The 23658-nt window shown below is 46.5% G+C and overlaps 2 protein-coding genes across 2 annotated transcripts in view; both read right to left on the reverse strand.

The window, feature by feature from the left end:
• Positions 1 to 4193, reverse strand: part of LOC135818073 (uncharacterized) — a 64389-nt gene extending 60196 nt beyond the window's left edge. Inside the window, exons 1-2 of the mRNA XM_065331393.1 lie at positions 3843 to 4193; positions 2104 to 2498 (exon numbers count right to left, since the gene is read on the reverse strand). Coding sequence (XP_065187465.1) covers positions 2104 to 2494 — 391 coding nt within the window. The 5' untranslated portion in view covers positions 2495 to 2498; positions 3843 to 4193. The remainder of the gene's footprint in view (positions 1 to 2103; positions 2499 to 3842) is intronic.
• A 1431-nt stretch (positions 4194 to 5624) lies between these two features.
• LOC135818080 (heat shock 70 kDa protein 4-like) overlaps positions 5625 to 23658 on the reverse strand; it is a 30481-nt gene continuing 12447 nt past the window's right edge. Inside the window, exons 15-21 of the mRNA XM_065331403.1 lie at positions 21023 to 21122; positions 20150 to 20619; positions 19265 to 19423; positions 13420 to 13560; positions 11928 to 12837; positions 10750 to 10861; positions 5625 to 6331 (exon numbers count right to left, since the gene is read on the reverse strand). Of these exons, the coding sequence (XP_065187475.1) occupies positions 12715 to 12837; positions 13420 to 13560; positions 19265 to 19423; positions 20150 to 20619; positions 21023 to 21122 (993 nt within the window). The 3' untranslated portion in view covers positions 5625 to 6331; positions 10750 to 10861; positions 11928 to 12714. The remainder of the gene's footprint in view (positions 6332 to 10749; positions 10862 to 11927; positions 12838 to 13419; positions 13561 to 19264; positions 19424 to 20149; positions 20620 to 21022; positions 21123 to 23658) is intronic.

The following is a 23658-nucleotide window of genomic DNA, read 5'->3' on the forward strand; positions in this document are numbered from 1 at the left end:
GAAATGGCGCTTTTAGTGACATTTTTGCATATAAATCCCCATCTAGTAGGGCGCAGTTCGATTGGCAATAAAGGAGGAAGGGAGCGTCTCAACTTCCTCGGACCAAGACCGTTCGACTCAGCACCCCGAAGACTACATCTGGAGGGTTTACTTCCCCTTTATACGTGGCAGGCAGGCATAGTGGGATGGTCCAAGACCATGATTGAGAAACAGAGGGTACCAGGTTTAAGTCCTGCTTGGAAGCGGAAGGAATTTTTCCAGCCGTGCTGCGACCCACAGTTAATTGGGAACTCGTGGCCTGGCACGAGGGTAACATGCATGCAGTTAATGGGATTTCGGTATTTGACCACTTTGTGGTGGGTCTGATCTACTCACCTCCCACCGTTTAGGCTCTGCACCTGAGCCTTGATCCTAGAGGGTGGTGGCGTTCCCACGGCGGATGCGGAAAACTCGGCTTTCAGCCGAGTCTCACGCAAACTGTGAATTTTTTCCCCTTTATGTGATGCGTTCTTCAATGTACAGCACTGCTCATACTGCCTTCATTTATATTGTATGTATGAATGTGTAACATATGTACTTATGCTATGATATTCATACATTACTCACAGCATAGATATTCTTTGACTGGAATTCCGAACTTTTCCGTTTGAGAAATTTTTTTTCCTTGAAATTAATCCTTGCTGGGGTTTTTTCATCTAAATGTCCCGCTATTATCTGCAGAGGTGATTTCTTCCATCGTCGATTTCTTTCCTGCTTTTATACCTCGATATTTAGGTACTTGTTTCCCTTCTTCCCATGCTTCATCTTCCACTCTCCTCTCCCCCATTTCCCCATTTTTCTTGCGATATTTATGTGGGAGACTTCCGTGATAAGCATCAATTTGCTTTTGGAGAATCCCTTTAAATAAATACAATACAATACAATAGGGCTTGAAAGTGCTACGTCACAACATAGCAACAATTTCAAAAATTCAAAAACTGGATCCACTTGGATCCAGTTTTTGCATGGATCCAAGCACATTTCAAGCGGTCTTACCCACAGCATGGTGATGTAGCCAGTGAAACTGACTGATTTGGCTACTGGGGGCGGGGTTACAACTGGTGGCGAAATAAAAGTCACACCTGCATGCGACATGAGTGGGTTGCTATGCACCCACATACTTAAGCAATAGCAAAGTCACACCGAAAGTGGATCCAAAAATAGAAATCTGATGTCAACTTACTACTCCCTGGCCGTTTTGACGTCATCACTTTCAAGCCCTATACAATACAGTATACAGATCACGATGCAAACGCACTACTGTACTCACTATTTCATATTTACTGCTTCTTGTTCTGTAAAGATTTTCAATCCACCATAGAACAGAGCATGCTCCAGTGGTTCTTGTCTTTCAATACTTTATCTCATATTGATACTCATGAAACTACAATACCCTCTTCTGAAAGGGCTTGGGACAATCTTTTACACAGGGCACATGAAAAATGTAGTGGAGCAATACCATGTGTATGAAGTACGGATTTTATATACAGTCAAATCTATCGTAAGCGACCGCCCCTTGGTGCAAGAAAAAGCGGTCTCTTACGGCAGATGGTCTCTTACGGCAGATGTATGGTAAATCCGGCATACCGGGCATGCATATATGCTTCCATGTACTCAAAAGTCTCAAATCGACGAGAATGTGATATAAAAAATCATTTTATTGGATATTCAATAGAATATAGGGGTGCCAGGGTCAGTCGATCGCACTTGCAAGACAGCGCATTTTCACACCTTGCAGTTGACAGCGCACTGGCAAGTACAGTTTCGCACCTGACTGAACCTGGGTCGCGGTCGCTTACAGCAGATTTGAATGCAGCCACCGTGCATGAAATCGCGGTCGCTGGTCGCGCACAGCAGATGGTCGCTCTGGACAGATCAGTTTGTATGGGAAACCGTCGGTGCACGGAAAATCGGTCGCTAACGGTAGATGGTCCCCTACAGCAGAGGTCACTTACGGCAGATTTGACTGTACATGCCATGCAAATTGCGAGTTGCACTACTCCCTGCTAACTGCTAACCTGGGTGCAAGTGTAAGAACTAACTTGATGGCAATCTTTTACTCACAAGGATCCTTGACATCTTCATCAGGATGATCATTCTTGCGAGCTTGCCAAATTCTCTCCAGCACTCCACCAACAACACCATTGGACAGGACAGTTGAAGACTGGATGTCTTGAAGGAAGTTCTGGACACCTGATGGTCCTCTCTTGTAGGTAATAACACAGGCAACATATGCGGCTAACCTACTAGTATCCTTTTCTGACCTCCTTTCGTTGGTTTTAATAACCTCCTTCCAAGCCATCACATGTCCCCTCAGTATGGGATCTCTACTGATACGTGGATGATGTTCATCAGTTGCCATGACAGATTTCTTGAATGCTTCATGCGTAATCTGGCATTGAGCTATGTCATGCCATGCTGGCAGGACAACATCATCCCAGAAGTCAAACGGCATCGTTCTAAACAAGAAGTTATATAAAACACAAACCGTGAAAACAAACAAACTTTGAAACAGAATCTTTCTTTTCTGATAGTGGATGAATTTGCTGAAAGAGAATTCAAGTATGAATGACAATACAACAGAAGACCGGCTGTACAGTGTCACACAATACAGGTACATGTATACACATATTATTATGCTAACACCCCTCCCCCCCCCCCCCACACACACACACAGCATAGAGATGATTGACCCATGTGTATGGAGACAAATACTGCCATGCACCACATACACCATACCGCCACTCCTTACACTGTCACTGCTGGTTCTCCATAGCCACATACGAGTATTATGTAAAACTCACATAATTCATTTTTGGTTAACTGAACACACTTCACCTACAACACAGTCCTCTGTTCTACACCACTACTGTTCATATGTACACACAATCATTTCACTAGATCATGGGTAAAAGATATTCATGGTTCAAGTGATACTGAGTTTGACTGAGTTTTGAGAATCCGCAGGAACTCCACCACCCTCTATGGATCAAGGGTGCAGATGCAAATTTTAAAGTGATGGGACGTGAGTTCACTGATCAGACCCACAACCAAAGAGGTCAAAATCAGAAAATCCCATTCGCTGCATTCATGGTGAACTATCATTCTATGTTAACGCTCTGTGAATGACAAGAGGCAGGAGCCTCAGAAGGTATTTTAAGGTGGTACGGTCAGCCATCTGAAGTACAATTTACTCGTGGGGTTGGGGTGGTTCCTATGAAAATTTCGAAATTTAGACCTCAGATCAGTGTGTTTTATTGATTCACAGGGTACCCGGGATGAAGAGTGGTACGGTCAATACCATAGTGACCGTAGCATGTCCGACGCCCTGCAAGAGGTTCATGTATAAGGTTTCGTTAAATATTAAAATAGAGACGGATATACAAGTACTTCAGTACAGGGGAAGTATGCATCAGTTTGAGGACAGTGTTGAGGTTCAATGTTCTGGGCATGTGAAGTTGAATACTCTTCTCAAGCATGACGTGAACAGAACTGCGATGACCCATGTGAAGCGCAATCAATATAATTATTCTTTTGCCTTTGTCATTTCCCTATGATCTCTGCACCACTGTTCTAGTACGTTCCATAGAGTGAATTTGACTTGCAATACAACTACATGTAGGTATCGGTAACACGGGTTTTCTTCACGTCTTGAAAATCTAAATCAATTCTCCACATAGGATACTCCAACCCATCTTGCCAGCCTGGCAATAACTGACTGTACTGCTTGAAGGTTTCAAGGTCTACCCCTCTTAGTCATGTGACATTTGTACAGAGTGTCTACATGCACAGAACGTCCTTACCGTAAATACTGGATAGCTGCAGATACAGTGCAGCTTCGGTTTTCCAGCACAAGTCGCACTAGTGGCTTATCATCAACACATCACGCTGACTCGATCGAGAGAAAACAACGCAACGATGTTACCGTTGTCGTTTAGACCTCGTTGTCACCGACGGACACACGAACCGACAATGATTTTTTTCGATGATACTGAACAGGTCTACTTTATCTGGTTCTGGGACAAGGGTATGCTGCCCAGGAGACTACAGTGTACAAAAGTGCTATCAAACACAATGGTCCTGTACCTTTTCTTCGCAGATGAGCGGACCGGTAACAACTGCGTCTTCACCAAACACACAAACACACATACCGACGCAGGTGCAGTGCAGATATAGATGCTACGGGAACAGCTACATGTATGATGATTTCCGTAGTGGCCGGCTTGGGTCGTTGGTATGGTGGCTGTCCGCGTCCCGGTGGATCGATCCGAAGGTCGTTACGGACAGAGCCGGTTTGGCGCCTTCATTTTGGCCTGGGGGGGGGGTGCATTCATTGCATAGGCCGCGTGAGACTGAGATTCGCAGTCTCTGCATTCTCAAGTAACAATGGTAACTAGGCGGGGTAAGGACAATCGTTGCTATGGTGAATCATGTATTGTGAAAATGACACGAAAAAGGAACCAACACTGCAACAGTGAACACTTGCTTGGGATACAGCATCGGCTACACCCAAATGATTTTTTAATTAATTTTCCCTAACCTCCAAGGCAACCACTGAAACATACAGTATGATTCTCTTCTCCAACCCCAACAACGGTCTCTTCACTGCGAAAAAACATTCCACCAAATTTTCGGGACTGACCCTTCATTAGCCTGTCCCTCCAGGAAATCGCGATTCCACGGATGCAACAAATTTCGCGATTTTGGCCCAAACCCGCGATTTTCAGCAAAATTCGCGATTTCCCACGTTTTTTGTTTTCTGCACTATATCTCCCATTTTTATGCACTTTTCACGCAGTTTTTTCCATGATCCTGTAGGTTATTTGCACAGTACGACTCCCGAGTAGATATACGATGCAACAAATTTCGTGATTTGGCCCAAATCCGCAATTTTCTGCAAATAATTCCGCGAATTCCTGGCAAGTTCTGCATCATTCCGCACTTTTCGTCGCATTTTTTGTTACTATCTGCCGCAATTTCTTGCGCAAGTTTTCGAGAGTTTTTTCCGCAAATTCCCGCAGGGACAGATTAGGCTGAAAACACACAAAAACCTGGAACCCACAGTCTCTACACAAGTCATACATACTTGGAGACAGGCGGTATGCTGTACATACTCGCTAACGCCTCCCAAAACTAAATCTCTTAGGAAACCAAAAGAGGTGAGTACTGTCGGCCGCCCAAGAAAGGCCAGGTTAGAATTTCACCGTACGGCAAGCACAGCATACCAATGTATACACGGTGACTCAAATGTGCATTGAGTACACTATACACGTACATGAAAATAAGAGCAGTTTTCATGTAGGTTACTAGGCAGACCCAGCGACCAACAGTACATGTACAAGTAGAATGTACACTGTACTAACTCCACTCAATACCCGCCATTGTCCAACTAACAACTTATACAATCATATTGAGCAAGTACAGTCAGCCATCTTCCCAATGCACTAATGAGGTATTCCCGGTCTGACATTGTGATAGTTCAGTTTCGTGATAACCGTGTGATGCCGTCAAGCATAGAGATCAAGCAATACTGTACAACTCGTACAAGCCCACATACAGTATACGTCAGTACAAACTTCTTGCAATCCGAGTAACTCTCCATAATCTCAGGCAATGCAACTTTCAAACATGAATGTGCCGCTGAGTACATTTTTCGGCTACTCAGACTGCTAGCGCAGAAAGAACAAAGGCTAATCTCAAGAGAGAGAAAAACTATAAGCTCTGCTAAAAGGAAAGGTGAATCAAGGATATCCGATAGTATTGAAATCATGAAACATACTGTACGCTTGCAAATTCGAATCATACGCAAAGAAACCGCATAAAAGGTTTTAAAATCAATAAACTTGTAGAATCATAAATTCATAATATATCAAGGCACCAACAGTTAGGCTCTTGAGAAAATCTGAGCAGCTCAAAACGTATCCCAAAAGGGATCACGTTTCCGTGCAACAAAGCAAAGCATACACATTATAGATAGCAAATACAAACTAGCAGTGCAGTAGAGTGTGAATTTCATTACACTAACTTGCATTTTCAACCATTTCAGTGAGCAATTAATTCTAGCGGTAATACAGCATGAAGGAAAGTGTAATTCAATAATGTCTACATCAGTTAGAATGCCAGACAAAATCTCAAAACAGAATAAAAATCACAATTGGAAAAGGTCTTGGAATACCTGAACACACTTGATCAGAAACATTACGACCGTTCAGTAGCGTCTGCACACACCATTCACTGATACAGCTCATTGTGGGTACATAGCAGCTCATGGTGGGTCCACCAGCAAAGTTACCTTCACAGACACGGTGGGGACAAAAGCACACACACAAAGAGACATTCATCAATGCACTGAGTCCTGGAAAAATACACGTACTAAGCCTCATGTTGACGGCTTCAAACAATATTGTACATCACGAACTTCGTTCTAACGTTCTCTGAGACTCTCCGTACATTTTCATACTGGACTATCACATTGCCCAACCATGCTGCATCTCTGCCAAACTGGACAGAGAGCAGAGCATAGGATGTCTGTGTGTGTGTGGGGGGGGGGGGGGCAGGGGTGTAGGAACCGGTCCGGCAGGTCTGACGGCCGCCGGACAAATGTTTCGCCAAAAAAAAAAGAAAAAAGGCAGCAAGCTCGTTTTCAACCCTGCGGAGGGTCAAGTCCTACTTACGCAGGACAACCCGCCAGGAAAGGCTCAATCACCTGATGTTCCTGAATGTCCACACGAAACTGCTGGACGGCTAGTGCCTGAAGAGTACGGCACGGGAATTTGTATGTGGAAGTGCGTTTCAGCTCTCCCAATTCGGACAGTTTAAGTGGAATTTTGTCAATTCAAATACACGTACTTGCTTCTGCATGCACTTCAGGAGTATACTACTGTAGTATAACCTCAAGTCTTCCATGATACCACAGTATTTGTTCATATCAATCCTTTTACAAGTAAAATCGCCCTCTTCACTCAGTAGACACAGGGTCGAGCGAGCTGTATTCCCGGTGCCGGAAGGCGGGATCACCACCCCTACATGGCAACTTCCCCATGCCTAACCCTCAAGACAATGTGAATACAGTGCGTATCGGTTATAGCATGGTCGTGCAAAAGATTATACTGCATACAAGAATGAACTCTCATGTTTTCATAATCATAACATCGGTTTCAAGTGCACATTTATTCTTACAAGAAATTTTATCGCATAGCAGAATATATCGGTCCTAAGTAGGGGTGAAACAATTATACCGAATACTAGGGGTGAAACGAGTATCTATTTTGACCAACCGATCACTCATTCATAATATTCGATCGAGTATCCGATTATTTCGAGTATTTTATCGAAATTCAAAAGCGCTAGATTTTTGAGTTCTCGACTAATTCGGAAGAAATTATCTGTGAACATTGAACAAAAGTCGCCAACGTCTTGTACAGAGTGTAAAGTAACGATCTTCACCAGCACTTTCATTATCTCGAAACAAAATAACGTTACTTGCTGTGGTGATCGCATCGTCCAAGTCATAAAATACTGACTCAAAGGCACGAATAATGCGTGCATACCAGTCGATGAGCAGGAGTTACAGGAGTTTTTGAAAATAGAATGCCAGTACTAAAAAAAAAAAAAAAAAAAAAAAAAACGATCGAGTGCAAAATTTCGAATACTCGCTCGTTTGAGATTTTCGAACGAATACTCGAATATTCGAACTGATCGTTTCACCCCTACCGAATACTCGAGTACTCGCTCGTTTTTTTCTGAAATAATCGTGCTCGGAATAAATCAGAGTACTCGTTCATACGTGGTACATGCATTTACCACAGAAATCTGCAGTTTCAGAGCAATAGTCAGCAGATATTGATGTGCAGACTGTGTGGTGAACGTTTGTTCACGAGTAGAGAGAGCCCAAATGACCCAGCAACCAATATACCAGAGAAAAATGGCAGCCACTCGGTTCAAGCAGGGTTGTATCATGTGATTTTAAGGCCCTTGGTGTGCAATTTATAGGAGATGAAGAATACTCAAATACTCGAATATTCGATCGGAGAAAATCAGAGTACTCGAACTCGGGATCTCAATGCCAACTTTCACCCCTAGTCCTAAGAATGGGCTTAGATTAGTACAAAGTGTATCGCCTGTAGTAATACCATCTGTTACAAATGCAGTTCTGATCTGACTCGCGTTGTGTCGTAATGCTGCAGGTTCAACTGTTGTGCTCATGGAACTCATATCATATCAGGTTGCATAGCCACATGGTAAGCAGTATGGGACTTTGACCAGCCGCATGCACAGTAGCACTACGTTGCATGTACGATGATCTTCCTGACCCTGCGTACATGCATATGATACATATCCATATAAAAATCGCTCTGTGAGCGGTTCTGAAAAACCTTTACTGGTGCTGCCCCGTCGTAAAGGTAAGAAATTAGAACTGGAGCATTTTCCCCCCAAATGCGAACAGATCCACCTAAATCGCGAATGACGGGACCCGAACGCACCAGTAGCACGAGGTCGGGAGGGCACAGGATCACAGCAATTATCATAGGGTGACACCACCACTACTATAGTGCAGTACATTGCACATTGTATCAGTGGCAGTGTATTGCTAGTACACGTACAATTATCGACGACCATGGCCAACGTCCCCATCTGCATCCACAGCTAGGAACCTCGTGCTACTGGTGCGTTCGAGTCCCGTCATTCGCGATTTAGGTGGATCTGTTCGCATTTGGGGGGAAAATGCTCCAGTTCTAATTTCTTACCTTTACGACGGGGCAGCACCAGTAAAGGTTTTTCAGAACCGCTCACAGAGCGATTTTTATATGGATAATTTCAGTTCTTTTTCCGTTCCCTCCCCACCCCAACCCCGAAGGTGAACATGATGAGCACGCGCGCGATGTACTGTAAGTAGCCATGAGACTGCAATAACACACTGATAACTGTTACATACCAGCCTCCATTTCATGCGGAAGGCAGCCCCCATCCTGGATGCTGCTGGACGCCTAACCGTCTATAAGGGCTTTGTAAGGCCCATACTTGAGTATGCCCCACTAGCCTGGCTTGGTGCTGCCCAGACCCACCTTGGGAAGTTGGACACAGCACAGCGCAAGGCCATGCAGATGATTGGACCCACCACCGTCCTCCAGAGTCTGCGGGCCAGACGGACGGTCGCAGGGCTGTCCTATCTCTACAAGGTAGTTAACTGCAAGGGCTCACCCCGTCTGACACGCATGCGCCCTCCCCCCAAACCACGGGCCGATACTGTTCGAACCCGCCAGCAGCATTATGCTCAGCGCCAGCACCGGGAACAGCTCTTAAACACCACCCCCGGCACCAGTCCCGATTACCTTCGACGTTCCTTCCCGTACTGTTTCCTTGAATTGTGGAACAGCCTCCCCGAGGACGTCTTTCCCCGTCTGGCCAATCACTCTCCACTCACAGCTTTTAAAAAAGGTGTCAACAAACACATTTCAGACCAGCCATGGTCTTGGGACGTGCTTTGAAGCCCATCATGTCGATCGTCTCACTGTTCTTTCCAGATCGCACCTCTCGGTTTGGGGATGTGTATTGAAGCACCCCATACTAACGGTCTATACTGTCCTCTCTTGGTCACCACTCTCCCTATTACCTATATTGTAATTACCATTCATGTATTGCGCTTCAGATTTTCTTCCGTTTTTGTCTCTTGGTGCGTTACCGGCATGGCGATACTGAGACCTAATGGTCAGTGGAGTGCCTGTAGCCTCACCAGCACTGCTACTATCTGTGACTGTGGCGACCACCATTCAATGTCTCGTCCTCCCCTAACCGTACCCCAACTCTCTCTCTCTCTCTCTCTCTCTCTCTCTCTCTCTCTCTCTCTCAGCTCTCTTTTTATCTGTCTTTTCTTACTCTTTTTTCTTTGTCAGCTTTCCTGGTGGTTATGTGCTTTTTCAAGTAAAGAAAAAAGAAAGAAAAAAAAGAAGCTCTCCCCACCTCGCTACCCCGCACACAGATACACAAACACGCGGGTGCACCCGGCACACGCATGTGGCCACGCACACATACGCACATGCACACGACACAAACAGGAAATTCTTCATGTATAATGCCATGCAAAGCAGTGGCCACCGTACTTCAGGAAGTCAGATGTGAAACAAAATAATTCAACTACAGTCAACTTCGATAATAACGACTGCAGATATAACGACAATTCGCGAATAACGACAGAATTTCCATGCCCAGAGCAAAGTCCCATCCAACTGTAATACAATCATATAATGGGACTTCGGGTATAACGACACTTCGCGAATAAGGACACTTTTCTGATGCCCCGCCGAGTGTCGTTATACGTGAAGTAACGTTAGTTGACTGTACAATGTGTAGACAAGCTGACGGCAAAGCACAACATAGCAGCAAACATGACATTTGCTCAAGGATTGCAGTTTGCAGACCACGCCATGGAAGCAGCGAATACAGAATGTAATATCATACAAAGTGACAAGGAAGGAAGTGGCCACTATACAACAGAAACTTGCAGAAAGTCACACATCCAACAGATTATAGAGAAGTGCACAGCAATCTGGTACAGCCCACACAGGACAAAGCTGACCTGATACTGGTCCCAGGATCGTAAGTGGCAGATCCTTTTCAATGCATAACATGCAGGTGTACGTTACACGCATGGACAACATCTGACCGTGTCGCCAGCACACAATGTCATCACAAGTATACCCCACAACTTACACACATGCACAGTAGAAGCACAATGAAAGCAATGGAAAAGTACGCTGTGGTTGCTGAAGCATCTTCACACTTCAAATTCAGACTTCAATGTGGTCGTCACAGGATGATATACCTGCAAGATACAAGTGATGCAGAAAGAAAGCAGAAGGTCATGAGGTAGGCTATGAGACACCACAAACGGGTCACCTACATGTATGTTCAGGCTAGTACACTCACATGGAGAATTATCATATTCGAGCATATCCCAAACTGAGAAGTGCAATGAAATCCACTTGCATGCAGAGGAGCAATTTTGCAGTGTGATGCGTAATTTGACACGATCTGCGATGCTGCGTGCGATGCAAACTTGCGCAAAATATCATTCACGGAATGACTGCAAGAGGTCAGTGATGCAACAATGCCCTGCTGACATGTGTCTCAAAGCTCAAAAAGAACTTGCGTTTGTCACCATGGCACTCGCGTAGCCGGTACAACTGGTACAAATGTGCAAGCAATTCATGAGTCTTTCGTCTCGCCTCCTCAGATAACCACTGCAAGGCTGCGACGACAACCTTCGGCCTGACAAGGTGCTTCCAGACAATCTTCGCAAGATTTTTAGACAAGGTGCTTCCAGACAATCTTCGCACTGGTTGGTACACAGTTCACTATGATGTTTGTATTGTCAGCACACAAGTCATGCATGAGATGCGGGTTGTCGTCAATTAGCAATGGAAGGTGGAGTATTTTGTTCGTGGCACCTCACTCGCTTTGAATGCGGTCGACTGCCATGCTTTGTGTCTAGCTTGTAACATGTCTGGAAGGGTTCCACTTTTTGAATGAGTAATTTTTCGAATGAATTTAGTCGCGACAAGCACTGGGGTACAGGGTGAAGGTGCAAGTCATTGAGAACGCAAGATGGCGGCATGCTGTCTTTCTTCACGTACAGTTTGCAAACCCTGGAAATGAACATGGCGTCTGTAGCGTGCGACTGTACACCATTAACTATTGGCAAGATATACACACACACCTTAAACGTAACGAACTACAAGAATAGAGTGAGTACAATGCGCTGTCGACCTGATAACGTGTTGGAAGATAACAGGTACACCGTCCCACCGTAGGTCTACCCTTCATCATTCCTCATTCACCATCGTGCGATATCATGGCACACACTGGCAACATATCAAGGGATGCCTTACCGTCGCCTATAGGGGACGTCTTCGCAGCAATGTTTTTCGTCCTGTGCATACAGTCCGCCGACGCGACAGAGTTTACGGGCCCGTTCCAGTTGTAGGAGACATTCGATTCATCGGGCCAGTGCAGCAACAGGGCCGTGGGCAGACAGGGGCAGAGGAAAGACATTGTGAGTGGACAAGAAATATGCAGTGGCAAGTGCCATGAATGTCAAGTTCTCATTTCTAATTGAGCTATTACTTACAGTCCTGCCATTGCTCGCTCGTCCTGATTCCTCCTCGTTCGTCTGTGTCCGCTTCTGCCGTTCTCCTCCCCGTCACAGCGTCAGGTCAGTGCATTCTCATTAATTTCTCAATGGCACTTTTCGGGACGGGGTACGATGCCTCCAAAGGCCTAGAGCGGACGTCTTTGCAGCAATATTTTTCGTCGGCGGACGGGACAGCGTTTACGGGGCCGTTCCAGTTGCAGAAGACATTCATCAATGGCACTTTGCGGTACGGGGTACCGGAAGGAGTTCGCACCATGTCTCCAAAGGCCTAGAACGGACTTCTCTGCAGCAATATATTTTGTCCTACGCATTCAGCCCGCCGAGCGTTTACGGGGTCGTTCCACTTGCAAAAGACATTCATCGATCATCAATGGCACTTTGCGGTACGGGGGTGCCGGAAGGAGTTCCCACGATGTCTCCAAAGGCCTAAAGCGGACGTCTTTGCAGCAATTCTTTTTGCCCTGCGCATTCAGTCCGCCTACGCGACAGCGTTTCCGGGGCGTTCCAGGTGCAGAAGACATTCATCAATGGCACTTTGCGGTACGGGGTACGGAAAGGGGCCTCCTCGTTCCACTTCGTCGACTTCTGCAGTTCTCCTTCCCGTCAGGGGTACCGAAAGGGGCCTCCTCGTTCGTCTTCGTCGACTTCTGCATTGCACATAATCATTGGCACAAAGCAGACCGCTGACGGGGTCACGTGTCAACAAAGTAACAACAAAGTGTCGACAACGTGTCGACCACGTGTATAGCGGTACACTCAGCGGTACACTAATTCTCGTGCCATTCTCGTGTCACAAAACTGGAACATCGAGTACCAGTATGGAAAGGCTTCAGACAGGAAGCCTTTCCAATCACACTTGATTTATCGTGTATAAGAAATATCCGAAATAGGAATAGAAATCGTTTTTCAAAACACGCACGCTACAACCAATACCTACTAGACTGTAGTAGTCATACTGGGCCGAGTTAAATATATTTTTTTTTAAATCGCGACCTGCACGAGCTAAAATTCCGCCGGACCATTGGAAATCTGCTTCCTACGCCCCTGGGGGAGAGAGAGACTATGAGAACATAATGAATGACAAGAGCCTATTCAACATGTCCACAAATCATACATGTACTTAGCCGCTTGCTCTGTATACCCCCCCACACACACACACACACATACACATACCCACGAGTCTGGCCTCATCGGTGCACAAGTTTAAAACTGAACAACAGTATGCTTACAGAGGATATCTCCAGTAGCTTCAACTGGAGGAGATCAGCAAGCTCCTGGTGGGCCAGCTTCTCACTTTCTTTCAGAGCAGACACAAACTGACGGAACGCCTGCTTGCCACAGCCCGGCAGTGCTTCCAAAAAGACAGATGCCTGAGACACAACATTTCAATAAAAAGAGATGCAAGGACAACATGTAATTCTATCCATCTGCATACAATCCATCACTTTCTCATCTGAATAAATATGATAAGTGTGTAACCTCCTTGCCTAGTCTAGCTTTCACTCAGTAGCCGCCTGTCCAACTACATACTTGACCAGCTGTACACAACTTGGCGATGATAGGCCATTGTCAACAAAAACACATCTTCCAGGCTAAATGCTGTTCACTAGAAATTTCATTCTTCGTGTGGACATACTAATTTGACTGCTGAGCACAAGTGAGAGCAGTAACAAAATAGTTCATCAACACAAAAATTGCATATGATTTCATTCTCCAGAACCTTATTTTGCCAGGAAGCCGTGATCCTGTTCACTGCAGCCTGTTTATGCTTTCTGAAGAAAAAGCAAGCACAAAACAAGTGCTCTACAGTCAACTTCGCTAATAACGCCTGCAGATATAACGACAATTCGCGAATAACGACAGAATTTCAATGCCCAGAGCAAAGTCCCATCTAACCGTAATACATATAATGAGACTTCGGGTATAACGACACTTCGCGAATAAGGACACTTTTCTGATGCCCCGCCGAGTGTCGTTATAAGCGAAGTTGACTGTATATGTGCATTTCTGTACAAAATTGGACCTGGCCATTCGTATACTCAAACTTTAATTATCCTATATTCCCTTCTCCAGATTGTTCCACAAACCTGACAGTCAAGAAGGGTAAGCAGCAGCAGCACTCGCCCTTCTACAGATTATGTTGCTGATGGTGTGCTGTGGCAACGAGTCAAGGTCGGCCGAAAAGCGCACATGTGGTGACGTGGTTGATGAGAACAATAACCTGACTATCTCTGGGTCATCTGATAAACTCTATGTACCGGTAACTACACTCCTTGCAGCTTTGAAATTGGAGACTGTTGTCAACGGGTTTGTTGTAACTTACACTTAGTTACTGCATGCTTGTGGCACACGACAGTCACAAGCAACACGAGGAGTAATTATGGTTGGTAGTTATCATTACGAAGGTAAACAAGAGAATGGCCCGAGCATGCCCAGAGCAACCAGGTAAGGGCCAGCAGCCATGATGAGAGAATACCGTAGACATGCGCGAATGGAGATAATGTCGTACGAAGAAGCAGCGAGAGAGAAGCATGCAGCGACGGCATGTAAATGCAGTCTATAACAGGGTTGATAAACAGAACATGATTTGATTGATGCTCAGGACTATTCTGAGATACTGTAAGTCTACAAATTTTCAGCCCATTGAAATTCCGGCCTCCCAGGGCTAAAACACATTTCGGCCACATCAAATTTTCGGCCTGCATAGCTGCTGACTGTACGCACTGTCACACTCAACCTTGCACCACAAAATTTCGGCTGCAACAATTTTCCGGCCAAATATGCCCAGGCCGAAAATAGCTGAAAATATATATACGCCGAATATTTGTTGACTTATAGTACCAGCAGTTGGCTGTTACGGGTGAGGTCACCCGCACAGGCCAGGCAAGGGAAGTTTGAGTGTACAGTTGAACATCGATTATCCGACCACCTCTGGGCAGACAACTGTCAGGCGGTGTTCAGATAAGGCAAATGTTCCGGATAAGAAAAAACTGCCACTCACACACTTTCAGTGGTTATTACTAGCCGCACGACCTTTTTACTTTTCAAAATTTTCGTATTTTTTGAATGGCTCACTACATGCACAGTGCGTACTCTACGGCACGTGCGCCCAAAAAAACTGTTACGGATAATCGAATGGTCGGATAGTCGATGTGCGGATAATCGATGTTCAACTGTACATGCAAAATATCATGCTTGCGTTTAGTCTGCTGCAGTTGGTCACTTTTTGCACGAATTATCAAGTATGAAAGCTTGACATGCAAAAGAATTCTTACATTCCCCACTTCTGCAAGTATACTTCGAAGTACAATCAATAGGTGCTCAATAAAAAGGTATCGATATTGAGACGGTAGTGCTGGTTCCGATTTCCAGTGTCCCTGCAAATGTTTCTTCTTCATATGAAAGAGAAATGCTGTGTGACAAGTTGGCTACTACTTGGTCCTTGGCGCTTATCTTCACACTTGTCTCAGGAAGGAAATCCGTATATTAGAAGCGTGCCACGATCACAAATCACTATGTACATGACTATTGACATGTCAGTAAGCAACTCAGCCGAAAATTCAATCAAGTTACACATCCTCCTCGCCACTATCGTCGCTGGAGGAAGAGCTCAAAACGTTTGATCTGGACAGATGCTGCAGGTTTCATAGCTTGTTCCACTTCTCCTCGTCTCGAATCACTCAGAGGCAGTACGTGCCTGTCACCTTGCCGATCAGAAGCTGAGTGAGACTGCCCGCATGTTGGCTGTAAGTGTTATCCCCGTTCGTCGCAATAATGCGACTTTGTTTGAGACAAAAATGCAACGCCATACCAGTGTCCATTTTTCAAATCGCCTATTGCGCTTGTCGTACTTGCTGATGAGCACCCACGCGAGCCGCTGGTGCTTGGACATGCAGCGCAGTGATAGCTTCCGCTTGATGTAGCACCTGTGCGAACTGCACCTTAGTCCTAACGCCGTACCCTCAGGCATGGACGCCAATGGCTGGCGAAGAATCTGTTCGTCCTTCCATAGTGCCTCTGATGCTCTCTGCGATGCGCTCGCCCTGTGTGCCCGTCGCATAGCGACCACTGCCATCGACCCTTCCTCCCTTGAGGCCTATACCGCCTGCAGGCTGATCCCATTAGACAAGCAACCCGGAGTTCGGCCCATCGGAATTGGTGAGGTCGTCCGACGTGTTATCGGCAAGGCCATATTGATGGTAGTAGGCCCAGCAATTCAGCAAGCCACAGGGTGCCTCCAACTGTGCGCAGGTCAACAGAGCGGCATCGAAGCAGCCATCCACGCTATGCGATCCGCATTCGCGCAAGACGACACTGAGGCCGTGCTCCTAGCCGATGCATCAAATGCGTTCAATCGTATCAACCGCAACGTATGCATTCGCAACATCCAGCATCTGTGCCCAGAATTCTCCACCACCATCGTCAATACGTACCGGTCCCCATCCCGGCTGTTCGTCGGTGGCGAGACCATTCTCTCCTGTGAAGGAACTACACAAGGCGATCCGCTCGCAATGGCAATGTATGCGTTGGGCACCATGCCTCTCATCCGTCGTGCTGCCTCTAGCAAAGCCGTACAAGCGTGGTTCGCAGATGATTCCACAGCAGCAAGCACTCTCACCAGGCTTCATAAGTGGTGGTCCATCCTGGAAGAAGAAGGTCCATCCTATGGATACTACATCAACGCCAAAAAGTCGATACTTTTGGTGAAGCCCGAGTGCTTAGATCGAGCCAGGGAAATCTTCCAGGACTCCAGCATAGACATCCGGTCGGATGGGTGTCGCCACCTAGGTGCCGTCCTCGGATCACCAACATTCTGTTCGGCATATGTGTCAGGCAAGGTGGATGAGTGGTGTCGCGAAGTGGATGTTCTGGCTGAGTTCGCCCGCACCCAACCACAAGCGGCATTTGCTGCCTTCGGCCAGGGAGTTCGCCATCAGTGGTCCTTTGTCGCCCGGACAGTGCCAAATACGGCCGACCAGCTCGCACCCTTGGAGGAAAGAATCCGTACCAAATTCATCCCTGCCATCATCAACCGCGTCCCGCCAGGAGACATCGAGCGTGCCATGCTGGCCCTACCGTGCAGGGACGGAGGGCTGGGGATCGTCAACCCATCCTCCCTTGCCTCCCAGTTCCAGGACTCTATGCATATTACCAAGTCTCTCGTGCAGAAGATCCTCCAGCAAGATCAGTCAGCAGAAGGCGTCCCAGCTGCCACCATCACAGCGAAGGCAGAGATTGTTTTCCAGTCCCGGCGCCTGGCGAAGGAAGCGGTTGCCTCGGTCATTGCCACCTCCACCAGCACCACAGAGCGCACCCTGAATCTTGCTGCTGAAAAGGGCGCCTCCAGCTGGTTGACCTGTCGGCCCCTTCGTCAGTATGGTTTCAACCTACACAAGCAGGCGTTCTGGGACGCTCTCTGCCTACGGTATGGTTGGACCCCTCCAGGCCTGCCAACAGAATGTGTGTGCGGCAAAGCGTTTTCACCGGAACACGCGCTGTCTTGCCCAACTGGTGGCTACCCCGCCATGCGGCATAATGACCTTCGGGATCTCACCGCATCTCTCCTGCGTGAAGTGGCCCATGATGTCCAGGTCGAGCCACATCTCCAGCCGCTAACCGGTGAGACCTTCCGTCACCGCTCCGCCATCTCCGAGGACGGTGCCCGCCTGGATGTGGCCGCATCGGGTGTCTGGGGTGGACGTTTCGAACGGGCACTACTGGACATCCGGGTATTCAACCCGCACGCCCGCTCCAACCGCCAACAGTCCATCACAGCCACCTACCGGAAGCATGAGGCCGAGAAAAGGCGCGCGTACGAAGAACGCGTCCGGGAAGTTGAACACGCGTCTTTTTCTCCCATTGTGTTCAGCGCTTCCGGCGGCTACGGCAAGTCCGCCTCCGCTTTTTTCAAGCGTGTCGCCTCTATGCTCGCCGACAAGAGAAAGGAGCCCTTCTCCTCACTTCTTGCCTTTATTAGGTCAAGGGTTTCCTTTTCTCTTGTTCGTGCCTCCAATGCCAGCCTCCGTGGTCACCGCAGGCCACGGTCTCAAGATGCCCGCCAGAGAGTCATTGACTCTGATGCTTCTGTGGTCCTTGCTGCTGCAGAGTGCTTTCGGTAACTATCCGTGGTGTGTTTGGCTACTGTTCTGCTTCAGTACCCCCCCCCCCCACTTTTTCATGATTTTGCATGTTATCGTTTTCTCGGATTCCGGTTTTCCACTCTGTTATGTTCGAATCCATAGTCTGTTTAGTTTGTACACGATTTGTACGCAACTTCTCATTATTTTTTTTTGTTTTTGTTTTTTTTACCAGGCGTGGGCCATCCCCTGATCATAGGTGCCTTGATATCGGTGATGTATTCGGATATCCTGACTCATCTTTATACCATGGAAAAAAAAAAGTCCTAACGCCGTTCACCAGGCTGTTCGGCTAGTTTCCTGAAAGTCCTTTGCACGAGAGTTTCCCTCAGGACTTGGTGTTTATTTTGGTTAGGTCCTTTGCCCGGTCTTCTGTGAGCTTCAAAGTGTGTCCGCCGGATTGGTCTCACTTTCTGGAGATGTCGACATGAGCTGCAGCTTCTTCGTCAGCGATTTGCTGGTGATAACTTCACTAGGCGATGAACTGTGCAAGCACTGAAATTCAAGCTCGCGAAGCGCTTTTTCAGCTTTTATATACCTCCCCGGGGTAAACACCCCGTGTCACCAGACAGCTGGAAGTAGAGAGAAACTGTATTCTCCATCGCTCTGAAATGCGAACATCCGGACCTATTTTACGGACTCGAGCGGAGGTTGCAGTGTTTTCTTGCCCTGACGGAAGTGTTCGTCAGTGGCAGCTCCGTCAAAAAGACTCAAACGAACCGATCGCAACTTCTGTGATGGTTTGTGCTGCCATGTCGTCGGATGCAATGGTCAATAGTTATGTTCGGATGGTGAATCAGTGGTTCCATGCCGCATGACACAGGCAGAACACCGAAAAATCAAGTGCGAAGATAAGCGCCAATTTTAACTTAGCGGACCAAGTAGTAGCTTAATGAATACACCATAGGTAGTAATTACACACCAATGCAAGCATTACCTGATCTTCACGATCATCCATAGCACGGAGTTTCTTGCAGAAGCGCTGGGTGATGATGCTCTCTGCATAGAGACGGTCCAGAATGCCCTCTTCTACGTCCAAACTACACTTCAACTCCACATAGCTTGAACGCAGTACTTCCTGGTGAAGCTCAGACATCTAGTGCACAACATAAGCAAACCAGTTGGATAATTTCTTTAGTGAGGGAATTTGGGCATTTTTAAACATATTTATACATCATGCTTTGTGAGAACGTTTATGATGTATCTATTTTTCGATCGCCAATGTTCTCGTGAGCAATGAAGAGGAAAGTAAATGCAACTAATCTCACCCAACAGAAAGACCTGCACATGTTTGCTTGGAAAACTGGAAACTAACAAAAGAGAAAAGCATGCACCTGATCTCTACTGACATACAGGTGTTCACTCTTTCCCATGCATTAGCCACAACATTGGAAATATTCAGACAACTGGCTCTCTACCAGTACTTAATACACTTTTGGTGGAAACCTTAACAAAAGTAGGGCTGCAACGGTTAGGGGTTTGATTGGGTAACGAGTTCGGGCATTTCTATCTTGGTAGTATGGGTACCCCATTGGGTATCTTTTACATAGTACGAGTAACATGGCATTGCATGAGCGGGATCGCCACAATGCGTTTGTACAGTGAATGTGCACTTCCGCTACATAGAGAAATGTACAGTACGCAGGTAGCTGTACTTCTTACATGCACCGTTGTGCAAACACCATACTCCAAATATCCGAAGGAGTCCTTAGGCGCAAACTGCTAACTGCTAACCGACAACCCGCTCCCATTACAGGTCTCGCGGGTACCATACTACCCGATGACACCTTCAAAACAAAATCAAAAATTGATCCATTCTTACCCCAGTTTGCACCTTGTCTTTCAGTTTAGAAGAAGTAGCACTGGAATTGTCAACTTCATCCAACACTTTCCCTTTGACATCAGCACTGGGAGCAGTGTGGAGATCATGGTGGTTCAGAGTGCACTTTCCAGGACCGGGACAAGTTTGGAATGTTTCCACCAGCTGAGACAGACCTTGAAATGGTAGCACACGCTCCACAAAGTAGCACATGCCTTCGTCCGACAGCTCCTCCAGCACATAGCACAGGTGATCCAGAGCTTCAGTGTGTCCACTTGTCTTCATCACTGCCCGCGTTTCCTTCACACAGTCGTGATTGATGTGACCCTCAGCACGCAAACTCTTGACACAGTCCATCACGTTAATCTCCAGGCTTCTCTGCACAGCGGTGTAATGCTTGTGCAGTGCTCCGTGATAGACTGCAGCTTTCTTGGCCACTGTGCCCGAGGTAACCTGCTGAACTTTAGCCAACCCTACCAACGAGGGAAAGAGTACATAAATGTAAAACACCTATAGTCAGACCAAGTACTGTGCATACAAGCTCCACACCTTGGCCAGACGCATCCAGCCACAGGTGTTGCACATGTAATCCTCCAATTCTGTACCTGTGGGTACACAGTGTAGCACTTCATCTATCTACTTAGAACTTTGTCTTCGCATCTGTCGATTGAAATTCTGCTGAAGCTCCCCCCCCCCCTCCCCCCTTCCCCAACACACACACACACACACACACACACACACACACACACACACACACACCAATTTTGACCATTTGACGCCCATCGCCGGAGGCGATGATAGCGATGCGACAGCAGAAGCCATAGCAACTTGTGCTGGGATTGCACCATTCAACACTTGCAAGGCTGAAGGACTGACCGCCACTAGTCTTCTCCCGCATTTCATATACATACTCTTCTACAGCATTCTTGGCATCGGCATGTTCCTTCTCTAGCCGGTCCTGTGAAATCATTTCATTCTACAGACAAAGAAACAATGCAGCCAAATCGTTGAAAAAAGAAAGAAGAAGAAGAAGAAGAAGAAGAAGAAGAAGAAGAAAAAGAGCATACTGGGAGGAACAGTACAACTTAAAAAAATAGTGAAGATCAATGTGAGACAAATACAGCAGTAGTGCAACAAGGAACAAGTATCCACACATAGGGAGAGAGAGAGAGAGAGAGAGAGAGAGAGAGAGAGAGAGAGAGAGAGAGAGAGAGAGAGAGAGAGAGAGAGAGAGAGAGAGAGAGAGAGAGAGACCCTAATCAAACAGCAGAGGCAATGTGCAGTTTAATTGTTTTTTGCAAGATTAGTAATTTTACAGGTTTCCGACAGTATATGCTACGCAAACAAGAATGAGTGCACATACATAAGAAGCACGCACCCAATATCCATAGATGATATGCCAAATGAGCCCTCGAAAAGTTGAGAGGGCATGCGATTGATGCGCCCAGGCTTAGCTTGTCAAGTGCACGGGATGTGCAAAGTACACGGATTTTAGGCTTGTTGCGCGTTTACGCGATCAGGCGCTGCACGTGCATGAATGGAATGCATGCAGTTCCACCGTTACTAGTTTTAGCACTTCCTTCGGCATTGAGATTAATGAAAAACTAAAGCTGTAGAAGAAACAGTTTTGCTTGCTTTATAGCGGCTTGAGTGATTTTTCGCTGTCTTGTTTTCGGATGCCGACCAACCACGACCATTGCTGTGTTCCAGGATGTACTGGTGACCGGCGTTACTCCCCAGCCCCAGCAAATGGTATTCGTCTTTTCCATCAATTTCCATCATCCTGAACTGTGAAGGAAACGGACTGTTGCTATTCGACGGGAGGAAAGGCAAGGAGAGCAACAGAAAGTGACACTACAGTGGTGTGCTCTGACCATTTCTTGCCAGAAGATTATGTACAAGGGAGAAAATCGCCAGAGCAAGACTGGTAAAACATTTTGTATCTGGAGTTTTCAATCTGGTCCGCCAAGACAACAGCGGCTGATGCTAACCGGCGTCGCTCTACCTCGTGTCATGAGCTACTGCACGGGAGCTGCCTGAAGACATACGACTCATACCTAGTGATATCCCAGGCATGCTGTCACTACGCTGGAGGAAACATTCGACAGTATTCAATGCAATCTGGGTGGCTGCAAGAATAAAGTAGCAAAATTGAGCGAAATGACTAACAGTCGCATTGTTTGGAGTTCTAGTATCCAGGTTCAAAGACAAGGCATGGGACTGCCCTATTCAAAATTTAATAATAATAATAATAATAATAATAATAATAATAATAATAATAATAATAATAATAATAATAATAATAATAATAATCATAATCATAATCAGTAACCTTGCACAACACAGTCATTCGACGTTTCAAGTGGAGTCTCAAGATAATATTTGGCTACCCAGCAGCCACCATTTGTCACCGCCACAAAATATTCCCGTCGCCATCCGTTAAAACTTTATAATAATTATTTCGCCTTGTTTTGCTTTGTTTTATAAATGTGTGCATGGCTGCCATGCCATAGCGCCACAGCCCCCTCTTTGCAGAGTTCCCTTTGTTTTTAGGTCAAATAGTCACCCTATGCTGGCTACGGAAGCCTTGACCAGGCCTGCTGAGGGGATAGTACACCCTCGCTTTAGCCCTAGCTACTGCTTTTTCACGACATAGCTTCTCTTGGCGAAACATACAGGTACCTGGTCTCAGATAGCAGTGATAGCTGGAGTTTTCTTCCATCGGGGTGCTGCTAGGCAGCCTCCTTGGTCATGCCACAGATGCTGCGTAGCCAAAGTGAAGGCTGTTATGTTATAACAACCTTCTACATAACCTCTTTTGCAATACGTAATGGCGTAGTATGCAGCCTCGGTTTTTCATTCAACTTTTTTTACCCACTTTAACCTTGAGCACCCTGTAAAAAGGCGCATTGTCTGCAGGGATGGCCCTAGTAAAATAATAAATAGAACAAAAATAGAACAACTCTATTTGTGCTGGCCCTGACTAATAGCGGGAGCACATGAGAAACTGGTTGCCTGGAGCAATGACGGAAGAAACGCTGATGTGATCTCACTTGGGTGAGGGATGAGGTGAAACCGCGAAGCAGTCAGGGTCTTGTTTCTCAGCCTATGCCATATGCCGCTGCCAATATGCTGTTGGGTATGGGGCTCTATTGCTATTGCCTCTGTTAGGAGCACCTTCTCCGTGATGTGGGATAGGGAAGGCAGGATTTCCCAGTACAAAGGAAAATCAATGTTGCCAGTGTCAGTATGCCCAGGTGGTTGATAAGGGTTTTCGCAACTACGTTCCTTGGCCCTTGTGCCCCATTGCTGTTGTTGCTAGGTTGCATATGCCAGGTATTGACCTTTCATCTCACAATAGTTGAGGGTCAGCAGCAATGCAACATTGAACAATGTGGTGGAAAGAGCATGCAATGCTGCTGTGCAAGTGCAATATGCAGACATCACTTCGAGTACATGCTTTTCTTTTAGCACTGTAGCACACACTTAGCTCTCCTTCTTCTTTTGAGATG

This window comes from Sycon ciliatum, chromosome 5 (assembly GCF_964019385.1).
Source record: "Sycon ciliatum chromosome 5, ocSycCili1.1, whole genome shotgun sequence".
Taxonomy (NCBI): domain Eukaryota; kingdom Metazoa; phylum Porifera; class Calcarea; order Leucosolenida; family Sycettidae; genus Sycon; species Sycon ciliatum.